Source organism: Oncorhynchus masou, chromosome 23, assembly GCF_036934945.1.
Source record: "Oncorhynchus masou masou isolate Uvic2021 chromosome 23, UVic_Omas_1.1, whole genome shotgun sequence".
In the NCBI taxonomy this organism is placed as follows: Eukaryota; Metazoa; Chordata; class Actinopteri; order Salmoniformes; family Salmonidae; genus Oncorhynchus; species Oncorhynchus masou.
This window is the reverse complement of record NC_088234.1, coordinates 14,198,113-14,218,063: the sequence shown is the minus strand read 5'-3', so window position 1 is coordinate 14,218,063 and position 19,951 is coordinate 14,198,113. Positions and strand designations below refer to the sequence as shown.

The following is a 19,951-nucleotide window of genomic DNA, read 5'->3' as shown; positions in this document are numbered from 1 at the left end:
ACATGAAAAAGTTAATTATGTCAACCGCGGAACAAGAGGTGGAACCTGTGGCGGTGGTTAACCGTATGGACACTAGCACTCGCCATTACCGAAGAGAGCTCTCAACAGAAGACCACAACCATGATCCGGTAAAAAAGGGAACCAGAAGTAGAAAAATGGGTGAGTCATTGATCCATAAAGTGACATTAAAATGACACGCAGATCCACAATCTGCCTCTGCAGTAGTAGCATACCGTGATATTGTTTTTAGGACTACCAGTCAAGTCTCAGAACACCTCATTCAAAGGTTTTTCTTTATTTTTACTATTTTCTACATTGTAGAATAATAGTGAAGACATCAAAACTGTGAAATAACACATGGAATCATGTAGAAAACAAAAAAGTATTAAACAAATCAAAATATATTTTATATTTGAGATTCTTCAAATAGCCACCCTTTGCTTTGATGACAGCTTTGCACACTCTTGGCATTCTCTCAACCAGCTTCATGAGGTAGTCACCTGGAATGCATTTCAATTAACAGGTGTGCCGCCGCCTTAAGTTAATTTTCTTTCCTTCTTAATGCGTTTGACCCAATCAGTTGTGATGTGACAAGGTGGGGGGGTGTACAGAAGGTGGTCTTTTACCATAAGGGTTAAGTCCATATTATGTCAAGAACAACTCAAATAAGCAAAGAGAAACGACAGTCCATCATTACTTTAAGACATGAAGGTCAGTCAATCCGGATAATTTCAAGAACTTTGAAAGTTTCTTCAAGTGCAGTCGCAAAAACCATCAAGCGCTATGATGAAACTGGCTCTCATGAGGACCGCCACAGGAAAGGAAGACCCAGACTTACCTCTGCTGCAGAGGATAAGTTCATTAGAGTTACTAGCCCCAAAAATTGCAGCCCAAATAAATGCTTCACAGAGTTCAAGTAACAGACACATTTCAACAACAACTGTTCATAGGAGACTGCGTGAATCAGATCTTCATGGTTGAATTGCTGCAACGAAACCACTACTAAAGGACACCAATAAAAGAAGACTTGCTTGGGCCAAGAAACACAAGCAATAGACATTAGACCGGTGGAAATCTGTCCTTTGGTCTGGAGTCCAAATTTGAGATTTTTGGTTCCAACCGCCGTGTCTTTGTGAGACGCGATGTGGGGGATTATCTGTGTATGTCCCACGGTAAAGCATGGAGGAGGTGTTATTGTGTGGGAGTGCTTTGCTGGTGACACTGTCTGTGCTAGTCATACAAGCTCAGTTTAAAAGAGGGTTATTTGACAACTTGATCGTTGTTTCAGTTCTGTCTATGGTGGTCTGTTTTGTGACCCTGCCCCCTTTCTCTCAATTCTTCCTTGTTTAGTTGGGGACACTGTTATGAAATCAGAACTTGACAGATTTCCTCCTGTGTGTGTGTGTGTGTGTGTGTGTGTGTGTGTGTGTGTGTGTGTGTGTGTGTGTGAAAGCGATAGCACACACAGGAAACATGGGTAGAGGACTAGGGATCATATGCTTTCCTGCTCTTGTCATAATAAACACATAAAGGACATTTCAGCCGCTAGCCAAAAGGCCCATAAAGAACTTTTGGGCATGTCACCTTTAATTTTTAGGTTTTTGTTTACCTACTTCTTACAATCGATCAAAGTAGCATACATACTGTGTTCAGTATTAAATGAACATGTCTGTATATTGCAGAGCGCTCCAGCTCCAGAGGAGCAGGCACATCCGAAGACTGCTTCCCAACAGGTGACTAACTAATAACTGTATCTACTTCACAGGGCTGATCTAGAATCAGTTCCCACTGGTCCATGTAATCTTATTCATTATGATCTACAATGCTAAACTGATCCTTGATCATACCCTGAGACACTGTATTAATACAGACCCAGAAATATGACACCTTTCAGTGAAAGGGGGATTTCCATTTTCAATCGTCCAATGTATGTATATCAGACAATTCATTCTCATTGTGGAAACTCAGAATTTAACAGAATGGAATTTCATGAGGGTTCCAACCACAGTATTTCCAAAAGAAGGGGAGAGAGTTTGGGGTTTGGCTGTGGTAGTTGGAGTAAAGTTATGGTTTATGGGTTTAACTCTATCTTGCCATTATGAGGTCTAAGATTCAACTGTGGGTTTTGAATGACTCATTCTGCTATGAACCATCAGGCTATTTCATACAGCCTCATGCTTCCAGTATCAACATAGGGGTAGAGAGTAGCCTGATTGGCAGCCTATTGATGCTATCATGCCAACTCCCTGTCACTCAATAATGACAGCAATGGAGACAGATCTGGGACCAGGTTAGTTTGAGCGCAACACACTGAGCACTGCTGTAGTGGTTTGACCCACGCTATGACTGCAGACTCAAAGTCAACCATTTAAAAAGGCGAGGTGACATTGGGTCATATTATAATCATATAAGTTAAGAGTTTCATGTTTGTTCAGTAGGAAACAGTTTTTATATTTTGTATATTCCTACTGTGGTTTTTAGTGTACCAATAAACAACTTACTGCAGTTATTGTGTGTTCTGCACTCTTTCTTCTCTTGTCTCACGAAAGTAGTAGCCTGTATGCTATTAAACTAGAATTCACTGGCCTGGTCCCAGATAGGTCTGTGCTGTCTTGCTAACTCCTATGGTTATTGTTACATTTGGCGTGACAGTGACCATAGGAGATGGCAAGACAGCACAAACAGATCTGGGACCAGGCTGGAAATTTACTTCTCATTATGGAAAAATCATGTATTTGACAGTTGAATTTGAACTATAATTCTTGTACCTTGGACCTGAGAAAGCCACTTTCAAGTCATTGATTAATCTCTGTGGGTCATTCACTGTCAATCACAGGGTCACCAGACCAGTCCCTTACTGAAAAACAACATGAATGTCATGTGGACACATTAAGTGTTCCAAAAACACATGTTTTCATGTGATCACGTGATCGTATGTGAAGTTAATATGATAACACGAGACATGTAAAGCAACATGTGATAACGTGGAACTACACGTGAAAACGTGATCAAGTGTTCCAAAAACACATGATTTCACATTCAATTTCGCATGTGAAATCGTGTGGTTTTTCTGTAAGTGGTGAGATGATTGTGTCCAAAATGGCCATTGGTTAATAAAGAAACAGGAAGTAAAGTTGAGGATACAGTATTAGTACTGTACCTGTCAGGATATTGACATTGTTGTTCTGAGTCGTTTTTAGTCTTTTAACTATGACAAACTTCAAACGACACTTTTGAACTGCTGACTGAAGTTAATTACATCTACGTGGTGTTTTGAGAAATAGCATTATTGTTTATTACAAAGTCACCAGAGTATCTCTGTCACCTCTTCTCTCCTACAAAACATTAACTAGAGAAGGATTGCCCATACTCTGCTTGTCATAGACTGTAATGGTGATTTTTGTTTTTTAACGTGTCCTTGCGTGTTTCCAGCGCTGCCCATGCTGTTGGCCATGGTGGAGGGTCCGGACAAGCTTCCTGCAGACGAGGGGTCACAGGAAGTGCTGAGGGGGAAACTCCGCCTCCTGGAGGCCGACAGCATAGAGGTCAACGCTCTCTTCATGGTATAACACTCTATTAACCTTTTATGTATCCAGGTTAGTCTTGTCACAGGTTGGCATTTATTGTCAGAACTCTTGACCTGGAGGCATCGCTGCAGAGTGGTCAGTAGCTAGCACAGCCACAAAGTCATAAAACCTGATATTAACCTTAAATGAAGAAACAAAATATCATTTTTGTTTTCATGAACGACTATATAGACAATTTTGACTTTGCAGTTGGCCCATTTAGTGGAAATCACTCAGTTCTGCCTCCAGGGAAAGATTCAGGACAATAAAGGTTAACCTATGTAATTTTCATGTAATCTTTATGTACAGCTGTAATCTACATGTACTCCTGTAATCTATATATGCTGCTAAAAATGCATTTGCTATGATACTGTACTCAGCACAGTCACACCCCATTTTGTCACAGCTTTTGTGGAATTATCGCAAGTGTGAAAAGTTATAGTGAACATAATGAATGCATTGTGTATGGTCATATCACCAGTTTTGCATTTGAAGTGTTTGTGTTATCAGGTTGTATTTGATCTTATCGAGTTAGTACTTTATTAACATATTACATTGCTTTATACAGTAGTTTGTGAGAAATCATGTACATTTAGAACTCTTCTCTGTTCTCCTCTCCTGTACTTTTAGGAACTATCAGCTCGGCTTGTTTCCATCAACTGTGAAGAAAACGCCATATTTGTCACATTCAAAACATTTGAAGAGATATGGAGGTTCACCACGTATTACACAATGGGTAATGTCGTCTAGTATAAGAAGTACTAGATATAGTATGGGGTTTTTATTTACATGAATGATACACAAGTTCTGAATCCTAACTTAACATACATGGTTATAGAATACAGTGGGGCAAAAAAAGTATTTAGTCAGTCACCAATTGTGCAAGTTCTCCCACTTAAAAAGATGAGAGGCCTGTAATTTTCATCATAGGTACACTTCAACTATGACAGACAAAATGAGAAGAAAAAAAATCCAGAAAATCACATTGTAGGATTTTTTTATTTTTTTATTTGCAAATGATGGTGGAAAATAAGTATTTGGTCAATAACAAAAGTTTATCTCAATACTTTGTTATATACCCTTTGTTGAGAATGACAGAGGTCAAACGTTTTCTGTAAGTCTTCACAAGGTTTTCACACACTGTTGCTGGTATTTTGGCCCATTCCTTCATGCAGATCTCCTCTAGAGCAGTGATGTTTTGGGGCTGTTGCTGGGCAACACAGACTTTCAACTCCCTCCAAAGATTTTCTATGGGGTTGAGATCTGGAGACTGGCTAGGCCACTCCAGGACCTTGAAATACTTCTTACGGAGCCACTCAAACGTTGCTCGGGCGGTGTGTTTGGGATCATTGTCATGCTGAAAGACCCAGCCACGTTTCATCTTCAATGCCCTTGCTGATGGAAGGAGGTTTTCACTCAAAATCTCACGATACATGGCCCCATTCATTCTTTCCTTTACATGGATCAGTCATCCTGGTCCCTTTGCAGAAAAACAGCCCCAAAGCATGATGTTTCCACCTCCATGCTTCACAGTAGGTATGGTGTTCTTTGGATGCAACTCAGCATTCTTTGTCCTCCAAACACGACAAGTTGAGTTTTTACCAAAAAGTTATATTTTGGTTTCATCTGACCATATGACATTCTCCCAATCTTCTTCTGGATCATCCAAATGCTCTCTAGCAAACTTATGAATTAAAAAACTGTATGGCAGAGAGGGATGAGGCAAAGGTAATAGCAAATAAATCTGACAACACAGCAGACTGGCAAACATACAGTAAATTAACAAGTCACGTAACTAAACTAAACAAAAAGGAGAATAAACTATACTATGGAAGAAGGATGAATGAAAGTTAAAAGTGCTGGAGTACTTTAAATACAATTATAGGCAAAAATGCAAACTCGGCTCCAACTTTCATTGAGGCAGCTGGCTTGTTCATAACAAAACCCTTTGATATTGCCAACCACAAGATTAGCAGACTTAGGTAGGACATGCAAACAATAAATGCTGAATAAATGAGTCTTCATTTTCAGGCATAATGGACCAAATAATGAAAGACAAGCACTGTAGTTTCAAGTTCCTCAAAGTGGGTGTGGAAGAGGTGAAAAAATTGTTGCTATCAGGACAGATCACCTGGTGCCAACAACCTGGATGGTCAATTGTTGAGGTTGGTAGCAGAATACATTGTGATTCCTGTTTGCCACATCTTCAATTTAAGCCTAGAAGATGCCGTTTGCCCTCAGACATGGAGGGGTCTGAGGTAATTTCTACCCAAATATAGCAGAGCACCCTTTAATGGCCTCCTGAGTGGCGCAGCGGTCTAAGGCACTGCATCTCAGTGCAAGAGGCTTCACTACAGTCACTGGTTCGAATCCAGGCTGTATCACATCCGGCCGTGATTGGGAGTCCCATAGGGTGGCGCACAGCGTCGGCCTACCCCGGCTAAAGCCGGACGTCATTGTAAATAAGAATTTGTTCTTAACTGACTAGTTAAAAAATATATATATACAGTGCCTTGCGAAAGTATTCGGCCCCCTTGAACTTTGCGACCTTTTGCCACATTTCAGGCTTCAAACAAAGATATAAAACTGTATTTTTTTGTGAAGAATCAACAACAAGTGAGAAAAATCATGAAGTGGAACGACATTTATTGGATATTTCAAACTTTTTTAACAAATCAAAAACTGAAAAATTGGGCGTGCAAAATTATTCAGCCCCCTTAAGTGAATACTTTGTAGCGCCACCTTTTGCTGCGATTACAGCTGTAAGTCGCTTGGGGTATGTCTCTCAGTTTTGCACATCGAGAGACTGACATTTTTTCCCATTCCTCCTTGCAAAACAGCTCGAGCTCAGTGAGGTTGGATGGAGAGCATTTGAACAGCAGTTTTCAGTTCTTTCCACAGATTCTCGATTGGATTCAGGTCTGGACTTTGACTTGGCCATTCTAACACCTGGATATGTTTATTTTTGAACCATTCCATTGTAGATTTTGCTTTATGTTTTGGATCATTGTCTTGTTGGAAGACAAATCTCCGTCCCAGTCTCAGGTCTTTTGCAGACTCCATCAGGTTTTCTTCCAGAATGGTCCTGTATTTGACTCCATCCATCTTCCCATCAATTTTAACCATCTTCCTGAAGAAAAGCAGGCCCAAACCATGATGCTGCCACCACCATGTTTGACAGTGGGTATGGTGTGTTCAGGGTGATGAGCTGTGTTGCTTTTACGCCAAACATAACGTTTTGCATTGTTGCCAAAAAGTTCAATTTTGGTTTCATCTGACCAGAGCACCTTCTTCCACATGTTTGGTGTGTCTCCCAGGTGGCTTGTGGCAAACTTTAAACGACACTTTTTATGGATATCTTTAAGAAATGGCTTTCTTCTTGCCACTCTTCCATAAAGGCCAGATTTGTGCAATATACGACTGATTGTTGTCCTATATGTTGTCCTCAGCTGTAGATCTCTGCAGTTAATCCAGAGTGATCATGGGCCTCTTGGCTGCATCTCTGATCAGTCTTCTCCTTGTATGAGCTGAAAGTTTAGAGGGACGGCCAGGTCTTGGTAGATTTGCAGTGGTCTGATACTCCTTCCATTTCAATATTATCGCTTGCACAGTGCTCCTTGGGATGTTTAAAGCTTGGGAAATCTTTTTGTATCCAAATCCGGCTTTAAACTTCTTCACAACAGTATCTCGGACCTGCCTGGTGTGTTCCTTGTTCTTCATGATGCTCTCTGCGCTTTTAAAGGACCTCTGAGACTATCACAGTGCAGGTGCATTTATACGGAGACTTGATTACACACAGGTGGATTGTATTTATCATCATTAATCATTTAGGTCAACATTGGATCATTCAGAGATCCTCACTGAACTTCTGGAGAGAGTTTGCTGCACTGAAAGTAAAGGGGCTGAATAATTTTGCACGCCCAATTTTTCAGTTTTTGATTTGTTAAAAAAGTTTGAAATATCCAATAAATGTTGTTCCACTTCATGCTTGTGTCCCACTTGTTGTTGATTCTTCACAAAAAAATACAGTTTTATATCTTTGTTTGAAGCCTGAAATGTGGCAAAAGGTCGCGAAGTTCAAAGGGGCCGAATACTTTCGCAAGGCACTGTATATGTATGTATGTATGTGTGTGTCTGTGTGTTTTAAATGGTTCAAATTGGCGACCAATCAGCTTGTTGCAAGTGCTTAGCAAACTTCTGGGGAAAAGTTGTTTTTTCAAGTTATTTTACAGAAAACAAAGGGCTTGGCACTGACACAAATGACTGATGATTGGCTGAAAGAAATTGATAGTAAAAAGATTGAGTTGTTTTGTTAGACTTCAGTGGATTTGCATCCTCTGCCTTTATTATGGATAGAGTTACCCATATAATAGAACACCAAGGGTTTTCATTAATGGAATCCTCTCTCTCTCCCTCTCTCTCTTTGTTAATGGAAGCCTCTGCAAATTCAGTGTGGTGTACCGCAGGGCAGCCGGCTAGGGCCATTATTGTTTTCTGTTTTTACAAATGACCTTCCACTGACCTTGAATAAAGCCTGTGTGTCTGTACGCTGATAACTCAACAGTATACATGTCGCCTGTAGCATGAAAATAAATAACTGAGACACTTAACATAGAGTTCCAGTCAGTTATAGAATGGGTAACTAGCAATAGGCTGGTGCTAAATATCTCTAACTAAAAGCATAGTTTTTGGGACAAATCACTCGCTTAACACTAAACCTCATCTGGATCTATTATTGAATAATGTGGCTATTGAGCAAGTTGAGGAGACTAAACTGCTGGGTCTAACCCTAGATAGCAAGCTATCATGGTCAAAAGATATGAACTTAATGGTTGCTAAAATGGGAAGAGGTCTGTCCATGATAGGGTCGTTGCTCTGCCTTCTTGACATCTCAGTCGACCAGACAGGTCCTACAGGCCCTAGTTTTGTCGCACCTGGACTACTGCCCAGCTTTGTAGTCATGTGTGGCAAAGAACGAGTACCAGTAACATGCATGTCAGTCTCTCCTGGCTCAAAGTTGACTGCATCACTATTGGTCTTTGTGTGAGGTGTTGAAGGTACCGAACTGTCTGTTCAAGCAGTTGGCACACACAACAGAAAACATGCAACCAGAGATATCTTCACAGTCCCCAGGTCCAGAACAGAGGTTGGGAAGCGCACAGTATTAAATAGAGGCATGACTACAGGGAACTATCTGCCACCCCAAGTAACTCAAGCTAGCAATTAAACCAGTTATAAAAAAACAGATAAAAGAACACCTTACAGCACTAAGGGGACTGTGACAAGACACAGACATTTTTATAGTGTATTGTAATTTGCACTGTACTGTGTATTAGACCTAGATGTTGTGTGCATGTACTGATATGTAGGTGTCGTGACTTGACTTTTAACATTAATCTGAACACTGTTATATATCTAATCAACTATGTTGTTCCCCGATCAAATTAATCATGTAACAATTAACTCATTAGGATCTGGGGCACCACGAGAGCAGTTATTTAAAGAGTTACCATCTCCCGAATTAAACTCTAAAGGTCTTTACCTATCACATCTATAAACAGTCAACTTATTAATCACAACCTCTTATCATATCATCATTCTGAACAGTCGTAACCTCTTTGCATCTGCAAAAACCCGAGCCTTACTCGGTAAGATTCAGTACAACACAGATTGATTTATTTATTTATTTACTAGCTAATTAAATGGTAACACAAGATAAACATATACACTAAAAACAGGTCCCTGGTGGACTGACAACAATAGGGCTACTTGTTACAAAAGACATGGAGAGGGCGAGAGAGGGAGTGGGACCGTGACACTTAACATTGGTACATTTGGAAACTACTCTCACTTGATTTCTTACTCCAAGCGGGTGGCGGCACAGCGACCACCCACGTGGAGTAAGCAATCATGTATGTATTTACGTGAAAATTCTTAACCCATCATTTTATACAGTTTGTTCAAAAGGGGCGGTTCTGTCAGGCTGACACACTCTCTGACCTCAATCAAGGGGGCGGTGACTACTTACTGTGCACAGTTATAGAAACAATTTCCTCTTAGTTTCTAAAATCACATCCCTCTCTTAACAAAAACACTAATACTTTTTCATATAGCATGCACAACGCAGAGGATGGAAACTTTGTACATGTCGTATGTATACTTTCCAAGTTACAGTATTTTCTTTATAATATTTTTAATGACATCACAAAATAACAACCAAACCGACATTAGTGTTATTTTAGGTCGCCTCTGACAAATCCCCACATTCTATATTAGAAATATTGTTCTAATAGTTGCTTTTGAACGTGTTAGACTTTTGGCGCAAAAACTCTTCTTGAAACAAAGTACATTCCTTGAGGGAATTTAGAGAGGGATGTCTGAATGTTTTGTCCTTGATTTATAACAGGGTGTGAGGTGTTAATCCCCACCAGTTCCCTCCTCCCTCTCTGCAGGTGACAGGGGGTCTGGTTGAAGTTATTTATTGCAAAGCTGATCTGACCTATTTGGATCCTCACAGGACAGTCATGACATAGGCTATATGTCACATTTTAAATGTATGTATTTCAGTCCTTGACTAATAATGTTCTGTACTATGTACTATATCATGTTTCATGTGGACCCCAGGAAGAGTAGTTAATGCTTTTGTAGCGGCTAATGGGGATCCTAATAAATACCAAACAAAGTAGAGGTCTTCACGGGTTCGGGTGGACCCGATATACCCGACTCGGGCCTGAACAGGTTCGGTCTGAAATAACAAAGTAACTGATTTTATATCTCCGATTGAAATCAATACATAAACTACGTCTAGACCAGGACTTCTGACTGACCTCTGACATATTGACATCTGACCTTTAACCTCTGTTCCCCAGGCTTTCTGGGTCAGTGCATGGAGAACCTGCTGTTGGACCAGGACTTCTGGTTGAGTTCTCTGGACCAGGAGTACTTTGCCATAGAGATCTCTATCCAAGAGGAGACTCTCAACCTCATGTACAAAGGCATCCTCATGCAAGAGGGTAACTCGCCCAGTGACTCACAGATTTAAAATATCTGACTTTGACAGCTTTTGGTACCCACATTCACTGTGGTGTATTCAGAATATACAGGAGCACTTAATTTGATAAGTCAGCACATACAGATCACATGAACATTGAGTATCCATGTTATGCTGTTATGAGATGTTATACATGTTATACTCTTAATTGCAATGCTACAAATGATTAGTTATTTAGTTATACCCACAAATAAAGTTTGACAAATCTCCCCCTCTGTCAGGTTCCTTGTTCGCCAGCTGCAGCTCCACCCAGATGTTCGACAGCTCCACCTCTGGTAGAGACCTCTACCTGGAGCAGGGGGACATCGCCCTGTTTGAGCCCCCGTTCCTGGGCTCGGGGTGGACCGTACTCTCCCTGGGGGATGGAGCCCGGGGGACCAAACCCAAACCAGTCCTGGAGCCCGTTATCCCCTTCCACCAGTCAGTACTTTGCCTAGTGTATACTTAGCTATTTCATTCTTAGTCAATACAGAAGAAGAAGCATACTGCTAATTTTCCAAGTTTCACCTTTTTATTCACATATTTTGTTCCTGTTTCTGCCCTATAGATGGTTCCTCAAATCATGTGCGGAGAACATCTTAGTTGGCAGTGGCAAGCCAGCATGTGATTTCCCCTGCCAGTTTGGTAAGAAGAACCTTGTTTGAATTCCACTTGACAATCTTAATTCTAAGGACTTCACTTTTCCTTTTTCTCATAGAATTAGTTATGTGGAGGAATTCTAGAGTCTAAACTTACTTTAAAATTCTAATGAATGTCTCCTGTCCACCTCTCTCTCCCCATGCTAGCCACTGGCTCTTGCGTGGCCACTGTTGAGTATGACGCCGGTGGGCCAGATGAGCTAAGCCTGGAACAGGGTGACCGCATCATCATTGTGGGCCTGTTGGTGTCGTGCTTCGAGTGGTTCACTGGCAGACTGGAGAGAACAGGAGAAGTGGGATTGGTGATGACAACACTGGTCAGACCGGCCGATAGCCTTTGTGAGTAAGTGTGTCCTTCTGCTGAGTTATATTTTGATGACCTGGTTAACTGGTTAACTGCATCAGATTAGCTGCGTCATCATGTATACAGTAGTGATATATTCATAGAATTAAATAGAACACTTACATGGTGATTGGTTTGCCAGCAACTATGCAGCTCGGTGGTATCAGCTACTCAAGTGTAGTTTTCCACACTCAACAGTTTCCTATGTGTATCAAGAATGGTCCACCACCCAAAGGACATCCAGCCAACTTGACACAACTGTGGGAAGCATTGGAGTCAACATGGGCCAGCATCACTGTGGAATGCTTTCGACACCTTGTAGAGTCTGTTCCCCGATGAATTTAGGCTGTTCTGAGAGGAAAGGAGGGGGGCGCAACTCAATAATAGCACACTTGGTTTATCTCTATGGGTGTATTACAGTAAAGGTACAAAGGCTGTGGACAATGCTTTCAGAGCCAGGTTGAATTATATGTTCAAACCCACATCGTAGCTCCTCACGTTCCTTTTAGAAAGTGTTATCATTCTACCTTGTCTGAAATTAGTAGACATTTAGTTTTATTAACTCCATTCTAGGGCGTCTGACATTTTCCTAGAGAAAGAAGAGAGGTTGTTTTTCAACCTGAATGACGATCAGATTAAAGAGGAGACAATCGCCTTGCTGAAAAAAATCAACCCGAATGATGTTGGACACGTCTACAAACTTGGTGAGACAGAAATTGGGAAATGCTCAGGGGCTTTTCTTGGTGATGAACAGCTGCCAGCAAGTACAGCTTGTTTTTATTTTTTGCTCTCTTCGACTTGCTTACTGTGTAAAGACGGTCTGTTTTGATATTGATTCATTAATTATTGCTTTCATTCCAGATCTGATTGCTCAACCGGATTCTCCAAATGAACCAACTCAAAGTAGGGGTATTTATTGTTTGCTTTGTACTTATGGACTATTGGGTTTGAGTATTTTTTTTTCTCAACTTGGAAAACTTTCAAATAATTCCCTTTTTCTGATTCTTCCCACATGTCAACAAAATCATAAATAATGATCTTCATCTAATGTCTTGCAGATGGTTCCCAAGGCAACATGGACGCTCACCAACAAGCAGAACTGAGGAGGAAGATTGAAGAGATTCTGCTAAAAGGGAAGATGAAATCGAAGGTGCCTCATGCAACTGTGATGACAAATGGAACTCTGGAGGACCAGAGTGAGACCTCTAAGACTACATTACCCAGCGGGCCTCACTTCACCATCCAACCAGTTGAGGAAGGCACCACCACCAACCAGGAGAAATTCCTTCCTCTTCTATCCTTCCTGGGTGGCAGCAACTACAAGCCAGAGTTTGGCGCCCTCTATGGCCAAACTCCGGAACGGCTCCTTGCCACTTTCACTGGCCACTCGGACGACGTTGACAAATTAGTGGCGTATCTAGGTGTTGCCAGGGAAACTGCCAGGAAGAAACGTCTCCATTGGTCCCAGAGCCGCCTCTGTTTCCTTTTGGGGAAACTCTGTGCAGGACGATCAAAATTTTCCCAGGCTCGCGTCTACTTCGAGGAGGCCCTTAGCGTCCCTCGAGACATCTTCACGGACATGCTAATGCTAGCTAGCATCTACGCTAACCTAGCGGTGATCTATCTCATGCAGAAAAATACAGAGAAATACTTGGCTCTGTCGGAGCGGATCGCTGCGCTGCTAATGGGCATCCCTTACTGCGTCTCGACAGTGGAGAAAGACTCAGAAGTTCTGAAATTTATCCTGAAGAAGGCGGTGCTTAGTCACAATAAGATGGCAGAAGCCAGAGCATGCTTCCTTTTGGCAAAGCTCCACTGGAGGCGAGGAGAGGCGGCGGACACCATTCCCTTCCTGGAGAGGCTTCTGGTTCTCTTGGCGGAGCCCCCTGGTGTCCGGAGCGTCGTGCCCAGCCATGGCTACCTCAGCCTGGCGGGACTGTACAGCCAGCTCTCCCTTCCTCACCTCTGTGTCAGCTCGGCCAGGAGAGCCACGATGCATCCATCTGCTGGGCTAGCCGATTGTCTGAATGGAATGGGGCTGGTTCTGGAGAACACAGACAGACTCTATGGGATCCGGAAGCAGGACGTCGCCATTCCGGCTCAAGTGGCTCCATATCTCAGCCAGTCGCTCTCCTTCACTGGGCGATTAGATGGAGTCGGTGGCACTGGTGACCACACTCTAAGCCAGGCTCTAACACTCTGCCTATCCCAGCTGTTTCAGGAACATGGGATGCTAGGTCACGCCGTACGCTCCATGCACACTCTCATAGACCATCATTGTGCGCCGTCATCATCATCTGGCACCTCTAGCATTCCTGAACGAAACATCGCCCTTGTGTGGCTAGCATGGCTCCACATCTGTAACAGCCAACCAGAGGTTGCTCTAGACGTCCTCGACTCAGTGCTGGCCTCCATGCCAGAACATTGCACTACCCCACAGGAAGGTACACTTAAGTTGTTATTTTGCACATACTATACTGTTGAACTTACCTCTACATATGTATTTTTTTGTAGATATCTTGTAATGCTTGTTTGTGTTATTGTAAAAATATGTGAGTATTTGTATCGTTTATTTACTACGGCTGTAAGTATGACAAACTAATTTGCCCTTAGAGATTAATGAAGTACAATCTCATCTCAAGGACTGGTCCACAACATGAGGGGTGTAGCCTTGCGAAGCATGGGGGACCTGAGGAGGGCAGCAGATAGCTACCAGACGGCCATTGATGTGTGTGTGGAGTTTGAGGACAGGGCTAACTGGGCAGTAGCAGAAGCTAACCTGGGGTTATTGTGTCTGAAGGCTGGGGCTAAGGTATATGATCAGATATATATTGTTATTTTATTGTGTTACTATTTCCTTTTTTTATTTTGCCAATTTTAAAGACTTTTTAACTCTGCATTGTTTGGAATGGGCTTGTAAGTAAGCATTTCATGGTTTCGTCTACACCTGTTGTATTTGGCGCATGTGACAAATAACATTTGATTTGATATATGAATTATGATTACAAAATTCCCAGGTTTTCCAGAAATCCTGTTTGGGAAGAATCCGTGAATATTCCAACAGGGATTTCCCGGAAAATCAGTTAATTTTGGGGAAAGTTGGTGAAATGTTGCTACTTTAATTAGGATTCCAGATAGATTAGCAGTCCTGTCTCTTTATCCTCAGAGGTTAGCGGAGCAGCATCTAACAGAAGCTGTTGAGATGTTGTCAGCGCTGGAGGGACAAGAACATGAGGTTAATTTTATTCATTTTTTATTTTTACACATCCCTATTAGGAGGACAACTTTTATTTAATTTATTTTTCATGTCAAAAAATGTACTATTTTATTTATTTATTTTGTTCTATGTAATATTTGTTATCGATACAATTTACTGCAGGTGTCATTATGAATGCTTTCATAGAGCCTTTATAACAGCCATATAACATACATTGTAACATTTGTCATTAGTCGTTACCGTTTGTTATTCAAGGTGAACTTTACCAGCATGCTGTTGGAGCTGGGACAGTACTATGTGAACCAGAGACACCTGGACAGAGGAAAGATCTACTATGAATGGGCTCTACTCATGGCTATCAAGTCAAACCACTCAGACAGTACGTTCATTTGTTTTTTTTTTCTTCCAGTTTTTCCATTTCCCAGTGTCACCACAATGCTACAGAACACATGGCTCACATACAGGTTGAAACACTATTCTCGCCACTCGCCATCAGCTGAATCAACGTTAGGAGGTATGGGGACCCTCTGAGAACGTTGGTATTGGATCCAAGGAAAGGAAATACACTCAAGCCTGTGGTTAGTTTTTGTCGGAGAAACCGAGATGCAGAATCTTTCATATGTGAATATTTCCCTGCTAAAATGACATCGGTTATGCATTATACAGTTCTATAATGTATTTATTTAAGATTTGAGTGTTTAAATATTAAGTTACTATATACTGAACATATGGAATGAATTTCATTTGCAGTATACCCGATTCATCACTTCTGCCCCAAATATGTGTTACTCCTCTGGCTACTGTTGAGGCTTTAGCTCACTAGGCTAACAGAAAGATGCTGTTAATCTAACTCCCCGTGCTCTATTCCCCTCTCCCAGGTCAGTTGAGCGTGACGCGACGCTTGTGCCACCTTTACAGAACAGTGTGTCCGGATGAGGCCCAGTGCATCATCTACAACGAACATCAGCTGGCGCTGCTGGTGACCCGGGGAGACAGGAGACAGGAGGGAGAGGTGTTGGAGACCATCAGCCAGCTATACCTTAGTCTGGGGACAGAGAGGTCCGTCCGTCCGTCCCTCTCTATCTATCTATCTATTTGGCAGCAAATGATAACATTTCCCATGCTTTCCATCTCTGTGTCCAGGGCTAGGCGGTCTGCTCTGGACTACACCAAGCGTAGCCTGGGTATCTTCATAGACCTGGGCCGGAGGGAGAAGGAGGCTTACGCCTGGTTACAGGCTGGGAAGATATACCACCTGCTGGGCCAGACTGAACTGGTGGACCTTTATTTACAGGTCAGAACCTATTCTATAGCACAGTGCAGACAGCAGTCACTCAGACTTACATTGACATGTTACCTCTTGTATTTCCTCCCAGGTGGCCCAAGATGTGGGGGTGAGTACGGGAGACACACACTTCATCCTACAGCTGCTGGAGGCAGCAGGGGACGTCTTCTTCAACAGCTCAACGGAGAGAGAGAAGGCTGTCTGCTTTTATGGGGTACGACACACACTGCTTCTATGGGGTAGGACAGAGGTGGTGTTTGTATGTGTGTGACCCACCTCGTGTGTGTGTGTGTGTGTGTGTGTGTGTGTGTGTGTGTGTGTGTGTGTGTGACCCACCTCGTGTGTGTGTGTTAGGACCGTGCCCTGCCCATCGCGGTGAAAACCAGCAGTACAGAGGTCAGACTGAGACTGTCTAACAAGCTGGTGGAGCTGCTGCTGCAGATGAAGCTGTATGGAGAGGCTGTTGAGTACGCCCAGACCGCCCTGGACATCAGTGTTAAACTGGGTAGGACACACAACAGAGCCAGTCCTTGCTTGTATTTTCCAATAGAAATATGTATTTACATATCGCAGATGCTCTTATCCAGAGTGAATTACAGTCAGTGCATTCCAGTAAGGTTTGGCAGGAAAAAACAACCACATCACAGTTATTATTACAACAACAACAAAAAGCCGCCATCAGCAGAATCCGTGCCAGGAAGTAAAAACAAGTGCACCCTGGCTATAGCTCTTTCTGTGAAGAAATACTAACTAATGAAACCACGGTTGTACTTCATACAGGAAACCGTCTGAACGAGCGTGTGGCGTTCCACCGCCTGGCTACTCTGTACCACTGTCTGGGTCAGTTTGAGCTGGCTGAACACTACTACCTGAAGGCCCTCTCCCTCTGCCCCACGCCCCTGGAGTTTGATGAGGAAACCCTGTACTATGTCAGGGTGTATCGGACGCTGGGGGACATTATATTCTATGACCTGAAGGTAATCAAATCAATCAATAAATCAAAGGAATTCATGACTGGGAAGTTTGTTGTATTTTCAGGTTTTAAATACATATCTATAAGAAAAATTTGTTCCAAAAAGTTAAACTTTTTGAATTGCACTCCTTTGGAGAAATTCCGTGTCAAGATGGAGTTGATGCCAACCCTCAAACATATGCATGAATTTCCATTTCATTGTGGCTATATAACGCTTAATTTACATGGACCAAACCAAAACGGCTTCAACGATTCCTCCACTGACCCGAACCAACCTTACCTCTAACCCCTAACTTTTCACCTTTGACCCTTAGGACCCGTATGATGCTGCAGGGTACTACCACCTAGCACTTGCTGCAGCCATGGACATCGGCAACAAGAAGTCCCAGCTCCAGCTCTGCACCCGATTGGCTACCATCTACCACAACTTCCTGGTCGATCGGGAACTGTCCCTCTTCTTCTACCAGAAAGCACGAGCGTTCGCCTCCGACCTCAATGTACGACGCATCAACCTCTCGCCAGACCAGATCTTCAGCAGTATGTCACAGTACAAGACGAACAGGGTGAACATCCAGGAACCAAGAAATGAGTCACCGCCAAACGGCCATCTTGGTTTGAAGTTAGTGAGAAGAGGGGAGTGGTTATAGCCTGGACCCAGATCTGTTTGTGCTCTTACCAACTCCAATGCTCATTGTCAAGCAAAACATGACAATGAGTTGCTATGATAGCACAAACAGACTGGCACTCAGGCTAGAGAGTTTATGGGTGTTTGAGGATATTGTGCCAAGTGGGTGTTGTAGGCCTTTGTTCAGTTTAAATATGTAATTTATGAACTGCTGAGATGTGTTAATGTGATTTTGCCAATCAGTGTTCTGTGCCTTACTGAACAATATCACTTAGAATAGAATCATACAGCAATGACTGAATATTTATAATTGTCTTCAGTTGATGACCTGAAATGAGTTAAGTCATGGTGAAAGTAATGAATCATGAAAGATATCTCTAATAAAAAGTCAGAGAAGATAATGGAGAAGGTCCAGCTGTTGCAGGTTACAGTGGAGTGAATTGCTCTGTGAGAGTGAAGACCACTTGGACTGCGCGGCTGGGCCCATATCCACAGTGTCTCATAGTAGGAGTGCTGATCTAGGATCTGCCCATACAGTCGTATTTATTCTGATCCAAAAGGCAAAACTGATCCCAAGTCAGCACTCTGATAAGCCGTCAATGCCTTTTTTTGTATGATTAGCTAGTTTTCCATCCAATCGGCTCAAAGATTTTAATGCGACTATTCAACAATCCGCATAATGAAAATATGAACATTTTCCCATCAGTGGTGTTTCCACCCAACGGACTTGTTGTGGATAAAAAATCAATGCGTGATGACGTAGTGCACACAAAATGTACTTTTTCGCTTAGGTTTTCATGTAATGAATAAAAATTGAAAGAGTCAATGTGTTTCCATGGCATTTTTCTATTTTTTTTTTACTCTACTGATAGTTTTGTCACAGAAACTGTTGAGTTGAATAGAAAATGTGCCTCCTCTGGTCTGGGCACATGCACTCTAGCCAACAGGTGGCAGTTCCAGTGCAGGTATGCTGTGCTGGTAGTCTACATCATGAGATTATTATGGATAAGAGAGAGAATATTTTTATTTGTCAAATGTCGATCATCAAGTCACCAGAATAAGACCCTTTATATTTATTGGAAAGGAGCATCAAGCTCATCACCGTCCACTTTCCCCACCCTGTTAAATTCATAACTTATTTCACCTGTAGCCTAATAAACTGCATGATTTCCTGAGTCATAGTGGGAGGACCACACACCATATAATCTTGTGACTCCAAGTTTACTTCGATATGATGGTTATAATATAAATGATTTATATTGTATGTTGTGTAGTAAGCTGTTAGTAGCCCATGTGCTTCACTCTACTAATTTAGTCTATTTCCGCCTCTTAATTTTACCTACTGTTCTGACTAGGTGGTGCACATGTAGCCTATAACCTGTTTTAGAGAAATGTAATCATTGAATATTGTAAGTGTTTTCATTGTTTGCTTATATGCCCCCTTTATCCTAAAATTCTGACTTGGTGTACAGGGAGAATACTGTAAGAACGGCCCTTGTTCTGAATTCTGTCACTCTACATTTCAAAAGTGCTGAACAAATAGTTATATTGACTACATCCGTCATCGCTCACTCAATTAAGGTCTTAATCAAAATTATGGATTGCCTCTTATTCGCTTGTCATCCCGTTTATGGTTTAGTTTGTACATATCAATTGTCAGTAGAAATCACGTTTGTTTAAGGAAGTCAGTCATATCAGCTATGGTTTTTTTTAAGGCAATAAATGAGGCTGAATGAACTGTTTCGCTGCCCAACAAGGCTCCGCTGATAGCCAGGTGTAATAGTGGTAAGGTGTTGGGACTGCTGTTGGGACTCTGTTGTTGGGAGCTTTATGTAGGCCCGAACAGTTTGTGGTCACCGTTATAGTGCAATTCATGTATTGTGTTGTGGCTTTGCTGGCATGCATCCCCAAAGAATTTGGGGGATTTTCTCCACCAAGATTTACATGCTAAAATTGCCACTGACTGAGGCCACCGTGTGCCCCCTTGACAAGGGAAAAACTCTGGGCCATACTTATAACTTCTAGTTATCCTACCGACATTTACATTTTAGAAGAAGTTCTTATCCACAGCGAGTTGCAGTTACTACATCAATCTTAAGGTAGCTACAGTGCCTTCTGAATGTATTCATACCTCTTGACTTTTCTCACCCTTTTCTCACCCTCACACAATACCCCATAATGACAGCGAAAACATGTTTTTAGAAATGTTTGCAAATTTATTGAAAATGAGATCTCATTTACATAAGTATTCAC

At 42.1% G+C, this 19,951-nt stretch overlaps 1 protein-coding gene across 2 annotated transcripts; it reads left to right on the top strand.

The window, feature by feature from the left end:
* Nucleotides 1-2: 2 nt before the first annotated feature.
* On the top strand, nt 3-18,524 carry LOC135510360 (SH3 domain and tetratricopeptide repeat-containing protein 1-like). 2 transcript variants are annotated; one of them, XM_064931218.1, is made up of 20 exons: nt 3-159; nt 1,683-1,733; nt 3,433-3,563; nt 4,197-4,302; nt 10,436-10,579; nt 10,839-11,037; nt 11,165-11,241; nt 11,403-11,598; nt 12,172-12,302; nt 12,460-12,501; nt 12,657-14,042; nt 14,241-14,410; nt 14,765-14,833; nt 15,071-15,194; nt 15,694-15,874; nt 15,959-16,109; nt 16,192-16,314; nt 16,455-16,605; nt 16,881-17,077; nt 17,388-18,524. In XM_064931218.1, the coding sequence occupies exons 1-20, from the start codon at nt 3-5 to the stop codon at nt 17,718-17,720; spliced, it is 4,119 nt and encodes a 1,372-aa protein (XP_064787290.1). In that variant the 3' UTR covers nt 17,721-18,524. The 2 variants fall into 2 exon arrangements, with proteins under 2 accessions (XP_064787290.1, XP_064787291.1); XM_064931219.1 differs by lacking the exons at nt 3-159; nt 1,683-1,733; nt 3,433-3,563; nt 4,197-4,302 and adding an exon at nt 7,639-10,120.
* Nucleotides 18,525-19,951: the final 1,427 nt, after the last annotated feature.